This window comes from Trichomycterus rosablanca, chromosome 19 (genome assembly GCF_030014385.1).
Source record: "Trichomycterus rosablanca isolate fTriRos1 chromosome 19, fTriRos1.hap1, whole genome shotgun sequence".
Taxonomy (NCBI): domain Eukaryota; kingdom Metazoa; phylum Chordata; class Actinopteri; order Siluriformes; family Trichomycteridae; genus Trichomycterus; species Trichomycterus rosablanca.
In genome coordinates this window covers 13,194,966-13,216,448 of record NC_086006.1, presented here as the reverse complement: position 1 = coordinate 13,216,448, position 21,483 = coordinate 13,194,966, and the positions used below count along the sequence as shown (strand labels likewise).

At 40.8% G+C, this 21,483-nt stretch overlaps 1 protein-coding gene across 3 annotated transcripts in view; it reads left to right on the top strand.

The window, feature by feature from the left end:
- spo11 (SPO11 initiator of meiotic double stranded breaks) overlaps window positions 1-21,483 on the top strand; it is a 100,245-nt gene that overhangs the window by 42,601 nt on the left and 36,161 nt on the right. For all 3 annotated transcript variants that reach the window (XM_063015328.1, XM_063015327.1, XM_063015329.1), the window contains exons 3-5: window positions 102-190; window positions 11,963-12,029; window positions 12,173-12,281. In XM_063015328.1, coding sequence (XP_062871398.1) covers window positions 102-190; window positions 11,963-12,029; window positions 12,173-12,281 — 265 coding nt within the window. The remainder of the gene's footprint in view (window positions 1-101; window positions 191-11,962; window positions 12,030-12,172; window positions 12,282-21,483) is intronic.

Here is a 21,483-nt window from a genome sequence, read left to right as displayed (position 1 = left end):
CATTTAGTAGATTTTTCATTGCCCAATCCTCCTTCTTATACAAGCTAAAATAGACTTGTGTTTGGGTCACAGTATTCATGAAACTTTTTTTTAATTGTTAGGTTTGAAAAGCCTGTTGGTCTGCTTATGACTTCAGACTGCACTGTCACAACTCTACGAAGTAATGGCTCTTTAAGTCTAAACAAGTTTGGTAAGAGAATATAAACATGTTTTATGATTATATCTAGTGTTTTAAAATATATAGACCTATACCTGGCTTTTTGTTTACCATCAAATCTGAAGTATTAGATCAAACCAGTTGTGGAATAATTAACCAGGAAACAAAGGAAAGGAAAATAGTAACAAACTAACATGACAAAATAATTAGTTCATTTAAGTTTTATATGTTTTTTTATAAACCTAACATATGGCTTTTCCAAATCCAAGTACATATAGACTAAATTAACATACTACCATGATTCCTTACAAACTTGAGCAAGAGCGGTTCAAGTGAATAGAGCCTCATTTCCAGCACCCTGGTATGGGATGTTGAATAATTCACCTATATTTGAAACACTCATAAATACTCATAGACATAGTTCTGACTTACTATGTAATATGCCAAATGACAGTCACTATTATCCTAGACATAGGCTAAAATTTTAAATGTTACTTTTAGGTGTGTATATAGGTTTAGCATTTAAATGCACAATAATGAACCATTAACATTAACCATTAATATGGGCACAGAAAAACTGAATGGTAGGTTGCTTTTATAACTGTGGCATTGCACACTATAGACATATATAAACATAAACACTATAGACAAAGACAACACAACAAACACAGTTCAGACATGGGGAGAAGCGGTAGTCAACAAAGGGACGCCAGCGTACTCTTACCCAACCATGACGCAGTTTTAGCCAGAAAATGTGCCAAGCAAAGGTAAAGGTGGTGGTGTTAAGAGACTTACCAAGCTGATCATGACACCATCACCTTTACAGAAAGACTCATCCAGCTGTGGGCCCAGTGGAAAGTTAAAGTTGCCATTGAACAGCACCCATTCTGAGCCATCATGGGCAGGCTCTCCAGCAGATTTTGGAACAGTTGCAGATGCTGGTTCAAACCCAGGCTGCTGCACCTATTCTCAACCTCAGGCAGTACCACCTGCCAGTGAACCTCTTTAACACCTGAGCCCCTTCATTCCACATCATCATGAGCCCTATCTGCCAAGCCCAGAATTTTGTGATTGGGTCCTGAGTTGAGGTAGGGAGGTCCTACAGCAGTGCTTACTGGCTGTTGAGCTGTAACCTTCCCATTTCCTCACCGAGTGCTTGAAGGTTGCCCATATAATGGCCCTATTTTCTTGTTACCCCTCACAAGTAGAGTATGTGTTCTTCCATTCACCAGTTCACCAGCTGCAACAGACCTTTGACTGTCCAGCTGGGGAAAGTCCTTGGCAGGGCTCCTTCTCCACTTGTGATCCACCAATGTTTTTGAAGCTCCTATATGAGCTGACCATAAAACTGGACAGTCACCTCCAGGAAACGAGGCTGTAGCCACAGGTCCAAAATTTCCTGACGGGCCAGACTGGATTGTAGCCTGCACAGGCCAGCCACACTTGCTTTTCTGCCCCTATGCAGCTTTTGCAGCTCTGAAATGCCTGTCTTCAGAATGGTGGGCAGCGTTGAGGGCCCAGGAGAAGGCTGAGATGAGGGTCCATGAGTGGGCTGAGATGAGGGCCCAGGAGTGGGCTGAGATGAGGGCTCAGGGGTGGACTGCGATGAGGGTCCAAGGATAGATTGTGACGAGGGCCCAGGGGGAGTCCTTATAATGACTACCATTACAGTAGCACTGAGCAGTTCCAGTCAACCAGCCTGGAGCTCAGTTTTAAAAAAATCAGAAGGGCAGACACATGAAAGGTGCCATACATCACCCCTTTGGGTCACTACAAGTATAGGGTGATTACTGCTGCTTTCACATCATCATCACATGGAAATCTTCTTCCCCTTAAAGCTTCTTTGAGTGGTCCAAAAAGGTGGCAATCAGATGGCACTAAATCTGGACTATAAGCTCTCTTAGACACGACCAATTACTACTCCTCCTGCTCTGACTGTTTTCAACGAAAATATAAAAGTGTGGAAACTTTTTTGAAAATCCCTTGTATGTCACACTTAGGGCACATTTTACAGCTCCTGGACAACTCCATAGCTTCATGGTTTTCAGGGGTGACTTGCAGATGGATCTAGCAAAGACCAAGGATGGACAGGGATGTTTAGGAATATGTTGAGGTCTTTCAGGTTTGTTTCAGCAATAAAGATCCATGGTTGTTCCTAGGGACTACCAAAGGGACTGCCAAGATTATCCTAGATAAGGTTGTCAAAGTTCATAGCATACCCAGTGACTGTGGGTCAGATTGGGCACCCAGTTAATAAGCCAGTTTCAATTTTGGATTGCCTTCTGCTGTCTATTTGGGGCCTCCTGTCCTGTGGATTTTGCCCTCAGTTCAGTAGACAGACAGAGAGAGTCATGTGGAAAAAACATGGAGAGAGAGAGAGAGAGAGAAGACGTGTATAAGATGAGCTCCTGATTTTATTTAGTATTTTTTGTTTCTAGAATGAGATAAATTTTAGTAAAACGGTTAATATCTACAATGATCTTAAATGTAATATGAAAGATAAGTTGTTTTTTTTAAATAGGCAAAAACTGATAAAATAACAACATATCTGGACAGAATCTTACCAAAAACAAGGCAACTTTAAAGGAAAAGAAGAAGAAGGAGAAAAGATCACACAAAGAAGAAGAAAATAAGGTATAAGGATTTAACATGTATAGGGAAAAGGAGGAAGAGAAAAAGTAGAAACAAAGGCACATAAACAGGAATAAGGACAGCATTTCCACAAAACCTGGACAAATCTGCTCTGCTTCTGCACACTGAGGGTAGGCACACAGTCCTGAACTGCACACCCACATACCTCCACAAAAAGGATTAGAAAACTGAAGATGACAGCTATCATTTATTTTCTAAAGGCTTACTGTGCTAATTGTTTATTAAATTGTAAATTTTGTGCTGAATCTGACAGTTAATGACAGTTATAAAACGGATAGTTCCGGTCCTAAAATCTGATTGGCTGAGCCGCGTTCGAAGCCGTTGTAAAATCCTCGATAAATGCACACCTATGACCACCTCACGTCATTCCATATTAATACGCCACTGAAAAGAAAAAGTGAATGTTATGTTCGCCCTCATGTTGCCTAGCAACACTGTTAACGAACTACCTGGGGTCACGGAAGAATGCTTTTTGTAAGTGTTTTTGTAAATAAAAACATTTATAAATTGAACATTGTTGTATTTTATTATATTTTATGTTGACCGCCGTTTTATAAAAGCAATATGCCACTCGAGACTCCACTTCGCATCGTGCCAAAACAACCTTCCCCGTGATAAAATCGCAGTAACGCACGGTCTCTCATGGCTTATTGCTTTATTAAACTCCCAGTATCATTCAAATATTGATACCTTTTAAAATGGCCAATGAGGAGACAGCAACAGTAGCAGCAGTAGCAGTGAAGCCCCGCCTCTTTGAGTTTCCTCAGGAGGTTCAGACAGAGAACGACAGACAGCAGAACAAGATCAAAACTCAAAAAGAAAACTCAGACACACTGTTTAAAGACTGAGGTCTAAATAAAGGGAAAAACACCACCAACAACTTGCTCCTTTACACAAACCACACTGAAGACTGGCACTCTGCCATCTGTTCTTATTTTAAACATGTCACTAAACGTAGTATTTGTAAGGGATGTCAAATTTATGTATTTGAAGACTGAAAAAAAAGACAGATTTTTAACTATAAACCTATACCAGACAGGGACTGTCATGATTCAAGAAATTTGCATCAATTAGAAGCTTGTGTCTCAGGGACAGTCTGAACCCCTCCTCTGAATTACATACCGCTGAGAGAGACACAGAGTCAGGTAAAAAACCCTGCACCATCCCTCCACCGAGCCCACACCTCAGCACCACTGTGACCTAACTCAGAGACAATCTAGCTCTGTTAGAGACCGAGCTGATAGAACTCAAAGAACACATTTTTAATCACCACATCCCCAACCCAGACACCGAGCTCAGAGACCAAATCAACTAAATTAAAAACCAGCTAAAAGTGACTGTACAGGAATTGAAAGGAGAGATTAAGAACCTACAGCAGGACAGGGAAAAACTAAAAAATTAGCTGAAGGAATATAAAGAGAAAGCAGAAAAAGAACAAATAAACATAAAAGCAGAGCTGTCCAGAGAGATCTCGAACCTCAGACAGGAGCTGCACAACAGAGACTCCATTATAAGGACTCCCCCTGGGCCCTCGTCACAATCTATCCTTGGACCCTCATCGCAGTCCACCCCTGAGCCCTCATCTCAGCCCACTCCTGGGCCCTCATCTCAGCCCACTCATGGGCCCTTATCTCAGCCTTCTCCTGGGCCCTCAACGCTGCCCACTGCCAAGACCTCTCAGCCCACCCCTGGACCCCTATCACAGCCCAACCCTGGGCCCTCAACTCTGCCAATCGGCAAGCCCTCATCTCAGCCCACCCCTGGGCCCTCACAAGGAATGCCCACATCCCCACAACACCAGCAGAATATCCAGCCAGGAACTCACACAAACACAGAAGTTGTCATACTAATTGATTCAAATGGCAAATTTTTACAGGACAAAAAGCTTTCCCAAGATACACAACATAAAAAATTTGGTGTCCAAGAATAAAAGATGTGCACTAATTCAGCCCAGTTATATAATCATTCACGCAGGCACAAACGATTTAAGAACAGAACAGGAACGTGTTGGAGTCTTGATGTGCAGAGCTGCAGAAAGAGCTGCAGAGACCTTCCCCAACACTAAAATCATCACATCAACCCTCCTACCATGCAAAGAATTCCACCCTGACACCATACAGAAAGTCAATTCCTACATCTCCAGAGGATGTGCTCTCATTCCTGATGTACACCCTGCTCATCACACCAACATCACACCCCATCACCTATACAACCATGTGCACCTGAACAAAAACAGTGGTAAAGAATTCACCAGAATACTAAAGGATGCAGCACTGGGCAGACACACACCTACTCACACAGCAGACTAACACAGAGGAAAACTCCCAAAGCTACAACAACAAACATAGAGCTACAGCACACCCATCAGACGACCACCAACACAACCTCTTTTTAAAAAAAAAACTCAAATGGGACACAACTTAAAAAAGCAAAGCATACCTCAACCTACTCAGCGCTCTCACCTGATCAGCACCAGGCAAATTACCATCACATCAGCCTGGACTACTGATAACTCCACCAGCTCACTGGCACCAACCAAAGCATTCAGAACCAGCAACACCACTCCACCTCACCCGGACTGAACAAACTCAACTCAGCTATGCTCAAGAACTCATAGGACCAGAATGCACTGACGGAATGGGTGAGATCAAACAATTACTGCAGTACATTTGCAACAAACTGGTTTAAAAAAAAACCCTGTCTTTTATGTATATATGATTGTTCAACTGGTTGTCTCATTCTGAAACGATAATTATAAAATGACTTCACTCACCATCACCATGTGGAATATCCAGGGGCTGAATTCCTCAGCCTTTGGTATAAAAAGTTTACACCCTGAATTACACAAACAGCTAAAACACCTTGACATTATCATTCTACAAGAGACATGGTGTAGGGCTGATACAGTCACTTACTGTCCCCAAAACTACAGGGAAATTCTAATACCCTCCCAAAAACTGAGCACAGTGCACCAGGGCAGAGGCTCATCATCTGGTATAAATCAAACCTACATAATTTCATAGACACAATAAAACAAGCAAAATACCACATCTGGCTTAAATTAAACAAATCTATATTATCATCACATTATAATTGCTATTTACATCCCTCCTTCAGAGTCTCCATACTACTCAGGTGATATATTTACAGAACTAGAGAGAGAAACGAGCCATTTCCACGCCCAGGGAAATGTGCTCATCTGTGGAGACCTGAATGCAAGAACAGGAACACAATCAGACATTTTAAAAACACACAGAGATCACTTTATTAAGAATAATATGTTCCTTAATAATCATTCCTGTTCCATTTACAGGAATAACTATGACATTGGGATAAACAAAAATGGCAAAGACCTCCTGCAGCTCTGTCGAAGTCTGGGTCTGTACTCTTTAGGAAGATACATAAATTGCTCATCGCTTGGGAACAGTACAGTAGACTATATGGTAACAGATTTAGACCCTTTCTATCTTAGTGCATTCACTGTCAAACCACTAACCCCTCTGTCTGATCACAGCCAAATTACTGTGTTCATCAAAAAGACAGAAACTAACCCCACCACACACACACACGGCCCAGTAAGCTGTACAACATCCCCAAATCCTACAGATGGGCCGAGAACAGCGCAGAAGAGTTCCAGAAAGCAATCATCAGCTACCAAATTCAAACACTCTTAGATAACAGTAAAGAAGGAGTAAATCAGGCAGTTCAAAATATTAATCAGATCTTTAAAAGAACAGCAGAGAAGGCAAAACTAAAACTTAGATCTACACTAAAACCCAAATTCACAAAAAATGACAGCTGGTTTGATAAAGACTGTCAACATTTACGAAAAGAACATTATCAAATCAAAAACACAGAGAGCCAAACAACACTAACATACGACTTCTTTACTGTGAAAAGCTTCGACAATATAAACACTCAGAACCAAAAAAGCACAACACACAAACAAACAACTGACACTAATTGAGGAGTCAATCAACACACATCAATTTTGGGACAATTGGAACAAACTAAAAAAAGGGAATATGAAGAATTAGCTATTCAGGATGGGGATATCTGGACAACCCATTTCCAGACGCTTTTTAAAAACAACATTCAACACAAATTCAGAACAAAATGACATAAATAGAAGACTTATAGAACTTGAATTGGCTATTAAAGATAATCAAAACCCTTTAGACTCCTCCATTAGTGAGCAGGAACTCCTTAATAAAATGAATAAATTAAAACCAAACAAGTCATCAGGACCTGATGGAATCCTGAATGAAATCATTAATCACATCAGTTCCAAATTTCGATTGGCCATTTTAAAACTCTTTAGCTTGGTTATGAGTGTAGGTTCCTTCCCTGAAATCTGGAATCAAAGTCTCATAACACCAATTTACAGAAGTGGAGATAAATTTGACCCTAATAATTACCGGGGCATCGGTGTGAACAGTAATCTGGGGAAGTTATTCTGTAGTATTATTAACTCAAGGTTTTTAAGCTTCCTTATTGAGCACAATGTCCTGAGTAAAAGTCAAATTGGATTTTTACCAAATTACTGCACAACTGATTTACACTAACCCTATATTTACACCCTACACACCCTCATTGAAAAATATGTAGTTCAAAACCATGTAAAAATATTCGTCTGCTTTACTGATTTTAAAAAGGCTTTTTGACTCAATTTGGCTGTTTTACAAACTATTAGAAAGTGGTGTAGGGGGTAAAACATATGATCTTATTAAATCCATGTACACAGAAAACCAGTGCGGAATAAGAATTGGCAATAAACAAACAAATTTTATCTCTCAGGAGCGTGGAGTGAGACAGGGCTGCAGTCTGAGCCCAACTCTATTTAACATCTATATTAATGAATTGGCCTCCATGTTAGAGCACTCAGCCTTGTGCGGTCTCACTCTACACGACTCAGAGATTAAACTCCTGCTGTATGCAGATGATCTGGTCCTGCTGTCCCCCACCGCTCAGGGCCTTCAGCACAAACTGGACCTGCTGCAGCAGTACTGTCAGACCTCTTGAGGACTTTTTTATAAACGCATTAAATTTCTGCTCCAAATAACCGGTCCTGCCTTGAAATAACTCAACAGAGTAAACAAGGCGTTAGAAAAACCAAATAAACAAATAAACAAAACTGAGTCAACCTCAAAAAGACTAAAATTATTACCTTCCAGAAACGACCCAGATCTTGGGGAACTAAACACACATTTAGATTAGGAAATCATGAAATTGAACACTCTAAAAACTATACCTACCTTGGACTAAACTTGGACTCATCAGGAAACTACAACTTGGCAGTGAATGAACTGAGAGAAAAGGCACGCAGGGCCTTCTATGCCATAAAAAAACAAACTTCTGTAGAAATCCCAATCAAAATTTGGCTCAAAATATTTGGCGCAATAATTGAACCAATTGCCCTGTATGGCAGTGAAGTGTGGGACCCGCTTACACACCAACAATTTAACAAATGGGAACAACATCCAATTGAGACCCTGCACACAGAATTTTGTAAAACAATATTAAATGTGCACAGAAACACAACCAACAATGTGTGCAGGGCAGAATTAGGCCAATACCCACTTATTATTAATATACAACAAAGGGCAATACAATTCTGGAATCTAGAAGAGAGCGACCCACACTCGTATCATTACAAAGCTCTGCAATACCAAGAGCTGAGCAAAGATATCAGTCCCCTCATCAAACTGGTCCTGAGTCACTGCACCAACACACCACTAACACATACTAACACTATCAAGACTAAGGACCAGAACCTAATCAGAACTGATCAAATTACACAGAAATTAAAGATAAACTATTTGGCCTATTGGGAAACACAAACTAAACTCCAAAGTAAATTACAATGTTATTTGGCTCTAAATAGACAATATAGTGTGGCAGATTATCTCAGCACTATAACTGATCCAAAACTCAGAAACACCTTGACAAGGTACAGACTCAGCGAACACAGCCTGGCCATTGAGACGGGACGACACAGACAGTCCTGGATGCCCAGAGAGGAGAGAGTGTGTTAACACTGCTCTTCAAACCAAAAAGAGACAGAGCTGCACTTCCTCACTGAATGTACAAAATACACACAAATTCGGAACCAATTTTTTACCAAAATCAACAAAATTATCCCCAATTTTAAATCGCTCTCAAACGCTGACAAGCTGCCCTACCTACTGGGGGAGCATAGAGAGAGCTGCACACTCGCAGCTCTCTACTTACACACCTGCCACCAGGTGAGGGACAGTGAGTGACCATATCTCATACACTCGCACACACACACCTATACATACAGTGTATCACAAAAGTGAGTACACCCCTCACATTTCTGCAAGTATTTCATTATATCTTTTCATGGGACAACACTATAGACATGAAACTTGGATATAACTTAGAGTAGTCAGTGTACAGCTTGTATAGCAGTGTAGATTTACTGTCTTCTGAAAATAACTCAACACACAGCCATTAATGTCTAAATAGCTGGCAACATAAGTGAGTACACCCCACAGTGAACATGTCCAAATTGTGCCCAAATGTGTCGTTGTCCCTCCCTGGTGTCATGTGTCAAGGTCCCAGGTGTAAATGGGGAGCAGGGCTGTTAAATTTGGTGTTTTGGGTACAATTCTCTCATACTGGCCACTGGATATTCAACATGGCACCTCATGGCAAAGAACTCTCTGAGGATGTGAGAAATGGAATTGTTGCTCTCCACAAAGATGGCCTGGGCTATAAGAAGATTGCTAACACCCTGAAACTGAGCTACAGCATGGTGGCCAAGGTCATACAGCGGTTTTCCAGGACAGGTTCCACTCGGAACAGGCTTCGCCAGGGTCGACCAAAGAAGTTGAGTCCACGTGTTCGGCGTCATATCCAGAGGTTGGCTTTAAAAAATAGACACATAAGTGCTGCCAGCATTGCTGCAGAGGTTGAAGACGTGGGAGGTCAGCCTGTCAGTGCTCAGACCATACACCGCACACTGCATCAACTCGGTCTGCATGGTCGTCATCCCAGAAGGAAGCTGACGCACAAGAAAGCCCGCAAACAGTTTGCTGAAGACAAGCAGTCCAAGAACATGGATTACTGGAATGCCCTGTGGTCTGACGAGACCAAGATAAACTTGTTTGGCTCAGATGGTGTCCAGCATGTGTGGCGGCGCCCTGGTGAGAAGTACCAAGACAACTGTATCTTGCCTACAGTCAAGCATGGTGGTGGTAGCATCATGGTCTTGGGCTGCATGAGTGTTGCTGGCACTGGGGAGCTGCAGTTCATTGAGGAAAACATGAATTCCAACATGTACTGTGACATTCTGAAACAGAGCATGATCCCCTCCCTTCGAAAACTGACGTTTTCCAACAGGATAACGACCCCAAACACAACCTCCAAGATGACAACTGCCTTGCTGAGGAAGCTGAAGGTAAAGGTGATGGACTAAACCCAATTGAGCACCTGTGGCACATCCTCAAGTGGAAGGTGGAGGAGTTCAAGGTGTCTAACATGCACCAGCTCTGTGATGTCATCATGGAGGAGTGGAAGAGGATTCCAGTAGCAACCTGTGCAGCTCTGGTGAATTCCATGCCCAGGAGGGTTAAGGCAGTGCTGGATAATAATGGTGGTCACACAAAATATTGACACTTTGGGCACAATTTGGACATGTTCACTGTGGGGTGTACTCACTTATGTTGCCAGCCATTTAGACATTAATGGCTGTGTGTTGAGTTATTTTCAGAAGACAGTAAATCTACACTGCTATACAAGTTGTACACTGACTACTCTAAGTTATATCCAAGTTTTATTTCTATAGTGTTGTCCCATGAAAAGATATAATAAAATATTTGCAGAAATGTGAGGGGTGTACTCACTTTTGTGATACACTGTACATATACACACTTGTTCTAATTTGTTTCTGTTATTTTTAAGGCTAATTACTAATGTTATTGAACATTGTTTAAATTAATATAAATGTTTTTGTATGCAATTATTTTCTCATTTATTATCCAGTTTGTAAAGAAGCTTTGGCAATACAAATGTGAATATTTCTCATGCTAATAAAGCACTTTTGAATTAAATTAAATTGAATTGAGTCAATCAAGACCTGCATTCTATAGGAATGTCACCCTTCGAATGCCAGTGTGGATGCCCTTTTGTCTATGTTTCCTGATTCATAAAGTTGTAACCTTGAAGTGACCACTGCAACTGCGTCATAAGTCAACTGCTGTTCAAATAATTGGGACCTAGATATATGGTACTTTTAGGAGGGTTAATCCAGTTGCCTATTGTTTAGAACTGTCCCGGTTGATTAACCCAATTTTAAAATTTTTAAATTATCATGCCTGAAGTATTTCACAGCATCAGCTTTTTAATCCCCTAATTTTAAACTTCCTTCACCTTGATTAGTGGCAGGAAATCTTGTCTTCATAGTAAAAGACTTTTGGACATTTGCCAGGTGCAAGGTAGTGCCCAGTACTGGCCCAAAGGAGTGTTGGCCAAGCCAACATACTAAATAAGCTGGCCAAATTAACAGAAACAAAGTAAGAAATGAAAGACACAAAAACATCCGCTGACCAGGGCAGTGTTTGACCGAAGGGTATAAATGACAATGCAAATGCAAAAGTTCTGGATTCATATGCATTAAGGAAAGTGTCTTTATTATGCTATTGCTTTTAACACAGTTAATTTATGTCATTTTCATAAAGATGTAGATGCTTAGCTTGTTCTGGAATGTTGACAGTTGGTAATAAAACTGTAACGGCATCTGGTACTTCCTACATAATAAACAAATAATTCATAAATCAATCTATAGGTTCTACAATAACTATTAGTCAATTATCAGGTTATATCTGATCTTATTTTGGATGGCAGCTCTCTTTGCCTCATGTGTAGCCTTATACACCAAATGTTTAAATAACAGGTTGTATGAGTTGCATTACATTGTTAATCTACTTGTGTCCATTGCAAGTCCTGAGTAAAACAGAGAAATTGAATTTAAAGGTGATACAACAACCACTACAACCACCCACAGCACAAAACACACTTAAAATACATCTAGAGGTTGTTGTATTCATAATTTGTTACATTTATTTTTATTTTATTTTAGCAAAACAGTGTGACTATGTGATATATACATAACGATTTATCTGCTTACAGCAGTGATATTAAAGGCCCTGTCAACAATTTACAACTTACTCCAAAATGACTCATATGCAACCAAAAGGTATGTATTATTTATTAGTGAATTTATTACAATAACATTAATTATTTAATATTTGTATTATATAGGGGCAGAGCCAAGTGGTGACACAATGGCTGCCCCTCTGGCCATTGCTGTTATGCTGATGTTTTGCCATTGTAACACAGGGATATGTACTATAATGATCCTCAGCTGTTTGGATCACAGAAGATTCTGGATACCGTTGTTGATGATTTGTCATGCATGCTCAAAGTTTCTCGAAGAAGCCTACATGTGGTATGTTTTCTATTATATTCCATATAAACTATCTCTTATTTTTTGTTTATTTTTCAAAAATGTTTCCATAGTGGCCCCTAAGTGGGTTTTAAAATAGTGTTGAAGAGCCTGTATTAACCTGTCAAAATCAGGACGCTGCCTACAAAAAATAACCACAGAACTATGAAATTATATAGTTTAAAGTGTTAGGGGAGGCCAAGCAAGAACTGGAAGCATAATAATTTACTATTATAACAGAAAATAATATGTTAAGCAAGCTTTTTCTTGCTAATATTTTTGGTTGGTGGACTATTCTCAGTCCAGCAGGGACAGTGAGGTGTTTAAAAACTTCATCAGCACTGCTGTGTCTGATCCACTCATACCAGCACAACACACACTAACACACCACCACCATGTCAGTGTCACTGCAGTGCTGAGAATGACCCACCACCCAAATAATACCCCACAGAGTAGTGGTCCTGGGAGTGTCCTGACCATTGAAGAACAGCATGAAAGGGGGCTAACAAAGCATGCAGAGAAATGGATGGAATACAGTCAGTAATTGTAGAACCACAAAGTGCTTCTATATGGTAAGTAAAGCCGATGAAATGGACAGTGAGTGTAGAAACAAGGAGGTGGTTTTAATGTTATGGCTGATCGGTGTATCAGCGCACTGTTAATATTCTTAGTAAGAAGTAATGCCAGTGGTAAAACACAAGTATAGAAAGTTTGAATGTGAATTTATTATGTATTTATTATTTTATTATTTACTGATTTTCTGATTCACAAATATACTGTACATACAACATACCTAGTATTTTTAATGTCAGCACACCTAATATTTTTAATGTAATGTTGATCAGTCATTTTTATTTGGCAGAATTAATATATCTCAGGGGATCAGTGCTTCACCTTTTTTGTCATAAAATGTAAGTGGGAAAAAATACTTAATTGATTTAGTAGGTAGTAGGTTGATTGTAGCTCTTATCACAAAATTAAAGTTAAAAGTCTTTATTGTTATATACAGAAAGAAACAAATATTAAAAATATTACTACAAAAGTGGTAAAAAAAATGTAGAGACAATAATACTGATTTTATAAATAAGGTACAAAAGCTGAACAATAGCTGTGCTGTGAAAAATGATTTGACCCTTTCCTGATTTTTCCCCTACAGTTTATTGCAAAAGTATGTGAACACCATGGAGTTCATGTGTTTCAGTTACAATCATAACTAACTGGTGTATAAATGTGCTTCCATCTTTGTGGCAATTGTTTGTGGAAGCTATATTCCTGTTTCTGCATGACATATTCAGTATGGCAAAATAATAGCACTTATCTTTAAACCTACTTCTAGTCTGTATGACCTAAACACAGGTAACAATTTGATAAAACCACTGGGAACTTAATAATTATCCTTAATTTGCTTTTGTCTTGATGTGTTATATGAATACCACCCATAGATTGGTATAAGAAAACATTCCCAGAGACCCTGTTGGAAGTATTGTCTGAAAGTTTCAAGCTTATGGAACAGGAGCAAACATCTGACCATGGGAGAGCCTAAAGTTCTGTTCAGAGGGCAAGACTGCAGCCACTGATCTCCACGGCAGGTGGGCTTGGTACAGAACTCCCTCTCAAAGTTGCTAATTCTCTAAAGGAATTTTATGGATAACGCCCCACCTTCTGAGTTGGGGAGTAAGAGGAAGGACAAGTGCCTATATGTCCAGGGCAGTTCTGTTATGACATCAGCTGATTTTGTCAGAAAGGCAAAATGTGCTGGCATCATATGCCGGAGAAACCCTAGAACGGATCAAGATCTAGGGTGACATAATCTTAAAAAACATTCTGGTTTTTAAATTAACCCAATAGATCTTTTGCTTTGTAAGTGGTCAGCCTGTATGTCCATATTGCCCTAACTAATACATAAAAAATTAATGCCAGAGGCTGATGAGTATGCTATAACCTTTATGTCCTTCCAAAACTGTTAGACCTGCAATTAGGCCAGATGCTTTTTAGCATGGAGTGCACTCTTTGTTCAATTTTACCATAGTCACCAGGAAATGCATGGAAAAAATGCAGCATGCATTTAAAAACTAAGCATATACTTGTAAAATTGGTCCTTATCATGCAGCACGGCTACGGGTGTCTCTGAAGGATGGGTATAAGCTATTTGACTTTCCGGAGGCTGCCCAAGCTTTCTTCAAAGAACATTACAATTGCTGACCTTTCTGGTTTGCTGATGGAGTTCAACATTGCGTACAGCCATTAAACTCTCTTAGTGAATGATGGAGATCTGATACTCTCACGTTAAGAGCACTTTCTGTAAAAGTTGAGGGTGTTGCACTTTTTACTTTCTTTTACAATTGTGGATATAGTTTGTATCATCATTGCACATTTAACCATGCTCTTTAATTTTCACAGTTGAAACGTGCTCGTACAATCTTTTTAGGTCCTGGAATTTGTTCTTTTTTTTTTTTCTGTTGTAACAAAATGGCCTTTATTTTATAATATTGACTACATGATCTTTGATTATGATTAGATTTTGGTAATTTACATACTATGTGCATTGAATTCGGGGCTTATGTTTCTTCTAATAGAGTGTCAAGGACTTAAAACAAGACACCACTGATACTGTTAATATCGCCAATTGCTGTTGGTGATTGTGTCAAGGGTTAAGATGGGGGTATTTCGTTTTTATTTTCCTTTTTTTGTACATTACTACTGGTTGCTATATACGCTAATCCTATTATTGGTAATATTTTCCCCTTGTGTGTTTGTTCGGGAGCAGTGATATGTTTTGGTAGCGAGTAGATTAGACTTGGTTTGGTTCTAGTTAGTCTTTTCGAATATATGTTGGCATACTGGAGGTACATTCCCCCCCACCCCCGATCATCTTTTCCTTTCTCTCTTTCACCCTACCCTTGTCCTCTTGCCTGAAGGTTCCAAAGTCCTCTGTCTTTTTGCGGCATTATCCAATCACAGTTCCTATTTAGGCACTATGCATTTAAAAGATGGTACAAAATCTGTTAAATTTATTTCCTGGAATGTCAGGGGCCTACAGTCCCGGAACAAAGCCATAAGAGTGTTTAACCATATTAAATATTTGGACGTTGATATAGCTTTGTTACAAGAAACTCACCTTTCTAAACTTCAGCACACTAAACTCCGTAAACCATGGATTAATCAAGTGTTTCTAACTACAATAGCAGAGCAAGGGGGGTAGCCATACTGGTCAACAAAAGAATACATTTTATTCCTTCTAATATCATATCTGACCAAAACGGGAGATGTATCATAGTGGTGGGCTCTCTCTTCCACACCCAAGTGGTACTTGTTAATATATACGCACCTAAATGGGACAATGTGGACTTTATGGATTGCTGTCTATTATTCCCAATTTAAATACACACAAATTAATTTTAGGTGACATTAACTGTGTATTTAATCCCACTTTGGATCATTCAAAACAAACGTCCACAAAATCCTCTAATATGGCATCTTCGCTATCTCTCTTCGTCGAGGAAAGTGGTGGTATCGACCCATGGAGGGAGCTCCACCCCCAATTAAGATCTTTTTCTTTTATCTCTCAGGTACACTGCTCCTTCTCCCGAATAGACTATTTCTTTATTAGCCGTGAGCTTATGCAACAACTCAACCGGATTGATTATTTAGCAATAGTCATCTCTGGCCATGCCCCTTTGCTAATGAAATTGACTTTTGCTAATTACCAAAGAGATTCCCCTCAATGGCGCTTTAATCCAAGCCTACTCTCCGGATGCAAGAGCGATGTACGAAGGCATCAAGAAAGCAACTAGACCCTCTATCACCAAGACTGCCCCACTCAAGTCCAAGACAGGAGAGGTCATTACTGACCAGGGGAAGAAACTGCAGCGCTGGGTGGAGCATTACCATGAGTTGTACGCAACCCAGAACACCGCTCTGGATGTCATCCCAGACCTGCCAGCCATGGAGGAGCTAGACACAACGCCAACCATGGAAGAGCTCAGAACAGCCATTGACCACCTCGCCTGCAAGAAGGCTCCAGGGAGCGACGGCATCCCGTCAGAAATCTTGAAAAGCGGGAAACCTGCACTACTACAGCCCCTGCACGAACTCCTCTGCTTGTGTTGGGAACAGGGATACATATATCCCGCATGACATGCGAGACGCAAACATCGTCACAGTATATAAAAACAAAGGGGACCGCAGCGATTGCAACAGCTATCGGGGCATCTCCCTATTGAGCGTCGTTGGAAAGGTGTTTGCACGGGTTGTCCTGACACGTCTGCAGATCCTAGCGTCCCGAGTCTACCCAGAGTCTCAGTGTGGCTTCCGAGCTGGCCGGTCAACCGTAGACATGATATTCTCACTACGCCAGCTTCAGGAGACATGTCAAGAACAGCAGATGCCCCTCTTCATCGCCTTTATAGATTTGACCAAGGCGTTTGACCTGGTTAGCCGGAGCGGACTTTTCAAACTACTGAAGAAGATCGGCTGTCCACCACAACTTTTGGCAGTCATCACTGCATTCTACAAGGACATGCACAGCACAGTCTGCTTCAACGGTGCAACGTCTGATGCTTTTCCAGTTAGCAGCGGATTGAAACAAGGTTGTGTCCTTGCGCCCACACTTTTTGGTATCTTCTTTTCCATGCTCCTCCAATATGCCCTCAGAGACTGCAGTGAGGGAGTCTACATACACACAAGGTCTGACGGCAAGCTCTTCAACATCGCCCGCCTTTGCGCCAAGACCAAAGTTGTTGAGTTACTTCTACGCGAGATGCTTTTCGCCGACGACGCAGCCTTGATCTCACATACGGAGGAATGTTTGCAGCAGCTTGTCAGTCGCCTCTCCCACGCCTGTAAGGAGTTTGGGCTGACCATTAGCCTCAAGAAGACCAACATCATGGCTCAGGGCACAGACCATCCTCCCAGCATTGCCTTAGAGGGATGCAACCTGGAAGTTGTGGAGAGCTTCACCTACCTCGGGTCGACTATATCCTGTTCACTCTCCGCCGATGCAGAGGTAAATCGCAGGATTGCCAAGGCTGCAGCAGTTATGGCCAGACTAAATCACAGAGTGTGGCAAAACTCCAACCTTACTGTAAAAACCAAGCTGCGTGTCTACCAGGCCTGCATGTTAAGCACACTCCTCTATGGTAGTGAGACTTGGACAACCTACGCTAGGCATGAGAGGAAGCTAAACAGCTTTCACCTGAGGTGCCTGCGCATGATGCATGATGTACACGCATGATGCATCCTGCGTGTACAGTGGGAGGACAAAGTACCCGATACAGAAGTTCTGGAACACGCCAACACGAGCAGCATGTTTGCCATCCTCTGTGAGAAGCGTCTCCGTTGGCTTGGCCACGTTAAAAGAATGGATCCAGGTCGTATCCCCAAAGATCTTCTGTATGGTGAGCTGGCTGAGGGTTCACGGCTGACTGGACGCCCCCGACTGCGATTCAAAGATGTCTGCAAGAGGGACATGAAATTATGCGGCATCAACCCTAGTTCGTGGGAATCCAACGCTGAAGACTGTACAGCCTGGCGACTTGCTGTTAGACGGGGTACTCAGAAAGCAGAGGAGGACAGGTTCAAGCATCTTGCTGACAAAAAACCAGGAGGAAGGCGTGGCAATCTCAACCACAACGTGCGACTCAATTTGTCTGCGGCAACTGTAGCCGGGACTGCCACTCAAGGGTTGGCTTGTACAGCCACTTGAGAAGGTGCAAATAAAAATTTACCCGCAACGGATGCTACACCATTGTCTCCCGAAGACGGAAGGATGCCAGAGAGACTCTCCGATGAAAATTTTTGTGATACTAACAAATCAGACTCAGTTACCTACTCAGTACTCTGGAAGACACTCAAGGTGGTGATCAGGGATGAAATAATTTCTTATGCATCACACATTATTCCTAATGTGGAATTATTCCTAATGTGTGATGCATAAGAAATTATTTCGCCCCTGATCACCACCTTGATTACCACCTTGAGTGTCCAATAAGAAGACACTTGATGAACTTTCTTAATCTATACTTGATGGCCAGATGTCCTCTAGTCCTACTCCTGAATTAGTTAAAAAAAAGACTTGATCTCCAGGCTGAATTGAATTTACTCTCCACCAAACTTGCAGAAGCTTCCATACTGCATTCACAAGGATTTTTTTTATGAATATGGGGTAAAAAGTGGATTGCTGTTGGCTCATCAGCTAAGGAGGCAGGTGGCTTCCAGGCTGATTCACCAAATTAAGGACACCCTCGGTAATTTAACGACCTATCCCAAAGATATTAACATTGCTTTTAAGAATTATTACACTTTATACCTCAGAGGGTCCAGCCAACACTCTTGCCATGCAGTCTTTCATGGATAGACAAAAAATTCCTGTGTTGGATCCTGCTCAGACTGAGGAGCTAGATTGTCCCATCACCTTGGGTGAACTGTCTGAAGCAATTAGATCCATTAACAGTGGGAAATCTTCTGGACCCGATGGATTTGGAATATAATTTTTTAAGGAATTTAATAATGTGTTGTCCTCTCTCCTGTTGGAGGTCTTTAACGAGTCTCTAAGCAGAGGTTGTTCCCCCTTCCCTGACTCAGGCCACCATTACACTCATCGACAAAAAAGATCCCACTCTTTGCAGTTCATACCGTCCTACAAGTCTGCTTTGCATTGAACACAAAATTTTAGCCAAGATTTTGGCTAAACGTATAGAACATGTCCTCCCCTCTATCATATCAGAAGATCAGACGGGATTTATTAAAGGAAGGCAACTGTCCTCCAACATTCGAAAACTTCTTAATGTATTATATACCCCTGACGATTCACAAGTTCCGGAAGCAGTCATTTCTTTGGATGCAGAGAAGGTCTTCGACCGTATAAAATGGTATTATTTATTTTCAGTTCTTGGGAAATTTGGGTTTGGAGACGTCATGATATCTTGGATTAAATTACTCCGTCAGCTCGAGTTCATACTAACTCAAACTACTCCTTATTTAGAGGCACACGTCAAGGATGCCCCTTATCACCATTGCTTTTCGCTTTGGCAATAGAACCCCTCTCAATCGCTATTAAATGCCCCTAATATACGAGGAGTAACCCGATATGGAATTAAAAACAAGGTCTCTCTCTATGCTGATGACCTCCTGATTTATGTAGACAACCCCATCACAGCTATCCCAGACATCACTGCCATTTTAAAAGAATTTGGATTCTTCTCTGGTTATAAGCTCAGTCTTTCAAAAAGTAAATTTTATCCAATAAAAACAGCAGCTCTCACAATAGCACAAAAGGACATTCCCTTTAATCTAGCTTCAAATGGCTTTAAATATCTAGGTGTGAACATTACTCGTAAAATGTCGTAGCTAATTTCTCTCCCTTAGTTGCTAAAGTAAGCAATGACTTTCAAAGGTGGAATAGTATCCCCCTTTCTTTAGCAGGAAGGGTACAGTGTATTAAGATGAATGTCCTCCCTAAATTTTTATTTCTTTTCCAATGTCTTCCGATTTTTTTGCCCAAATCCATCTTTTCATCTTTGGATAAGGCTATGACTGGTTTTATCTCGGGGGATAGGGTCCCATGTATTAGGAGAGGGATCCTTCAGGACCCCCGTTCTTCGGGTGGCTTGGCCCTCCCCAACTTTTTATTTTATTTTGCTGCTAACATACAGAAAGTAGCTCTCTGTTTTAAACACCCTCTCATAGATTGGTGTAACATGGAATCCTTTTCTTGTCATTCAACCTCCGTTCGTGCTTTGGTCTTCTTCTCCCTTTCCATTTCTCCTTCTCGGTTTTCCAACAACCCATTAGTCATATCCTCCCTAAAGATTTGGATCCAATTTCGTAAAATGTTTAAATTTACTGAAGCTTCCACACTAAGTCCCATTTGCGAGAACCACCTGTTTAAGCCAGCAGCCTTGGATTCTAAATTCAGGATATGGGAACGGTCTGGCATTGGTACTTTTAGAGATCGTTATGAGAACGTATTTTGTAGTTTCGATGCAATAAGCATAAAGTTCGGTCTTTACAAAACTGATATGGTTCACTTCATCCAAGTTTGTCACTGTGCGGAAGTCCTTTTTCCCACATTTCCAGACCATCCTCCAACTCTTCCCTGGGAAGATTTCTTTACCCTGCAAATTGAGAAGGGAGCCATCTCGGTTTTTTATAACAAAATTCTCTTGTTGAGTACAACGGTGGGTTCTGATGCAAAGGCTAAATGGGAGGAGGAGCTGGGTTTTGAGTTGCGGAATGATTGGTGGGTGGATGCTCTGGAGTTGATCCTAATCAACTCCTCATCCTCCTGCCTCAGACTAAATTTAATGCAATTAACGGTCGTACATAGAGCTCACTTATGTAATACCAAACTAGCCCAAATCTATCCAGAAGTAAAACCCAATTGTCCCCGTTGCAATGGTGATCCAGCGACACTCTACCATATGTTTTGGTCTCCCGAGAATTGGATAATATAGCGTTTACTCTTCTGCTTGCAAGAAGATGAATTCTTATTAGTTTGAAGTCTCATTTTTCCCCCTCTTATTCACTTGGCTGAAGGATGTTATGTTCTTTCTGCACCTCAAGAAAATAAAGTTTAGTCTGAGGGGTTCAACAGACAACTTTTATAGGTGCTGGTCACCCTTTATAACATTCTTTAAATCCCTTCCATGTCTTCCTACGGAGGACTTGAGTAACCTTACTTCCTAATATTTTTTTTTATAACTTATTTATTTATTATTTAATTATTTATTTACTTTTATTTAATTTTCTTTCTTCTCTTTTTTTAATAATTTTTTTTTTTTTAGCCTTTTTTTTCTTCTTTTCTCTTGTTACATAGTTGCAATGTTTGTATGTATGGCTTTGACTCTCTGTATGTTTACTGTAAAGTATTTGTTGTCTGGTTTGCATGTTGTTAAATTTTTAAAAAGCAATAAAAAAAAAGACATCTCATAGGACCTAATCTCTTTCATCACACCCATCATCAACAACTCCCTGACATCAGGTGTTGTCCCTACTGCTTTTAAGAAGGCTCAGGTCATTCCCCTTCCTAAGAAAGCTACACAAGACACCACAAACATTAACAACTACAGACCAATCTCACTCCTCTCTTTTCTATCAAAAATTCTTGAATGTGCTGTCTATAACCAACTATCTGTCTTTCTCACTCAGAGTGACCTCCACGATCCGTACCAGTCTGGCGTCAAGACAGCGCATTCTACAGAAACAG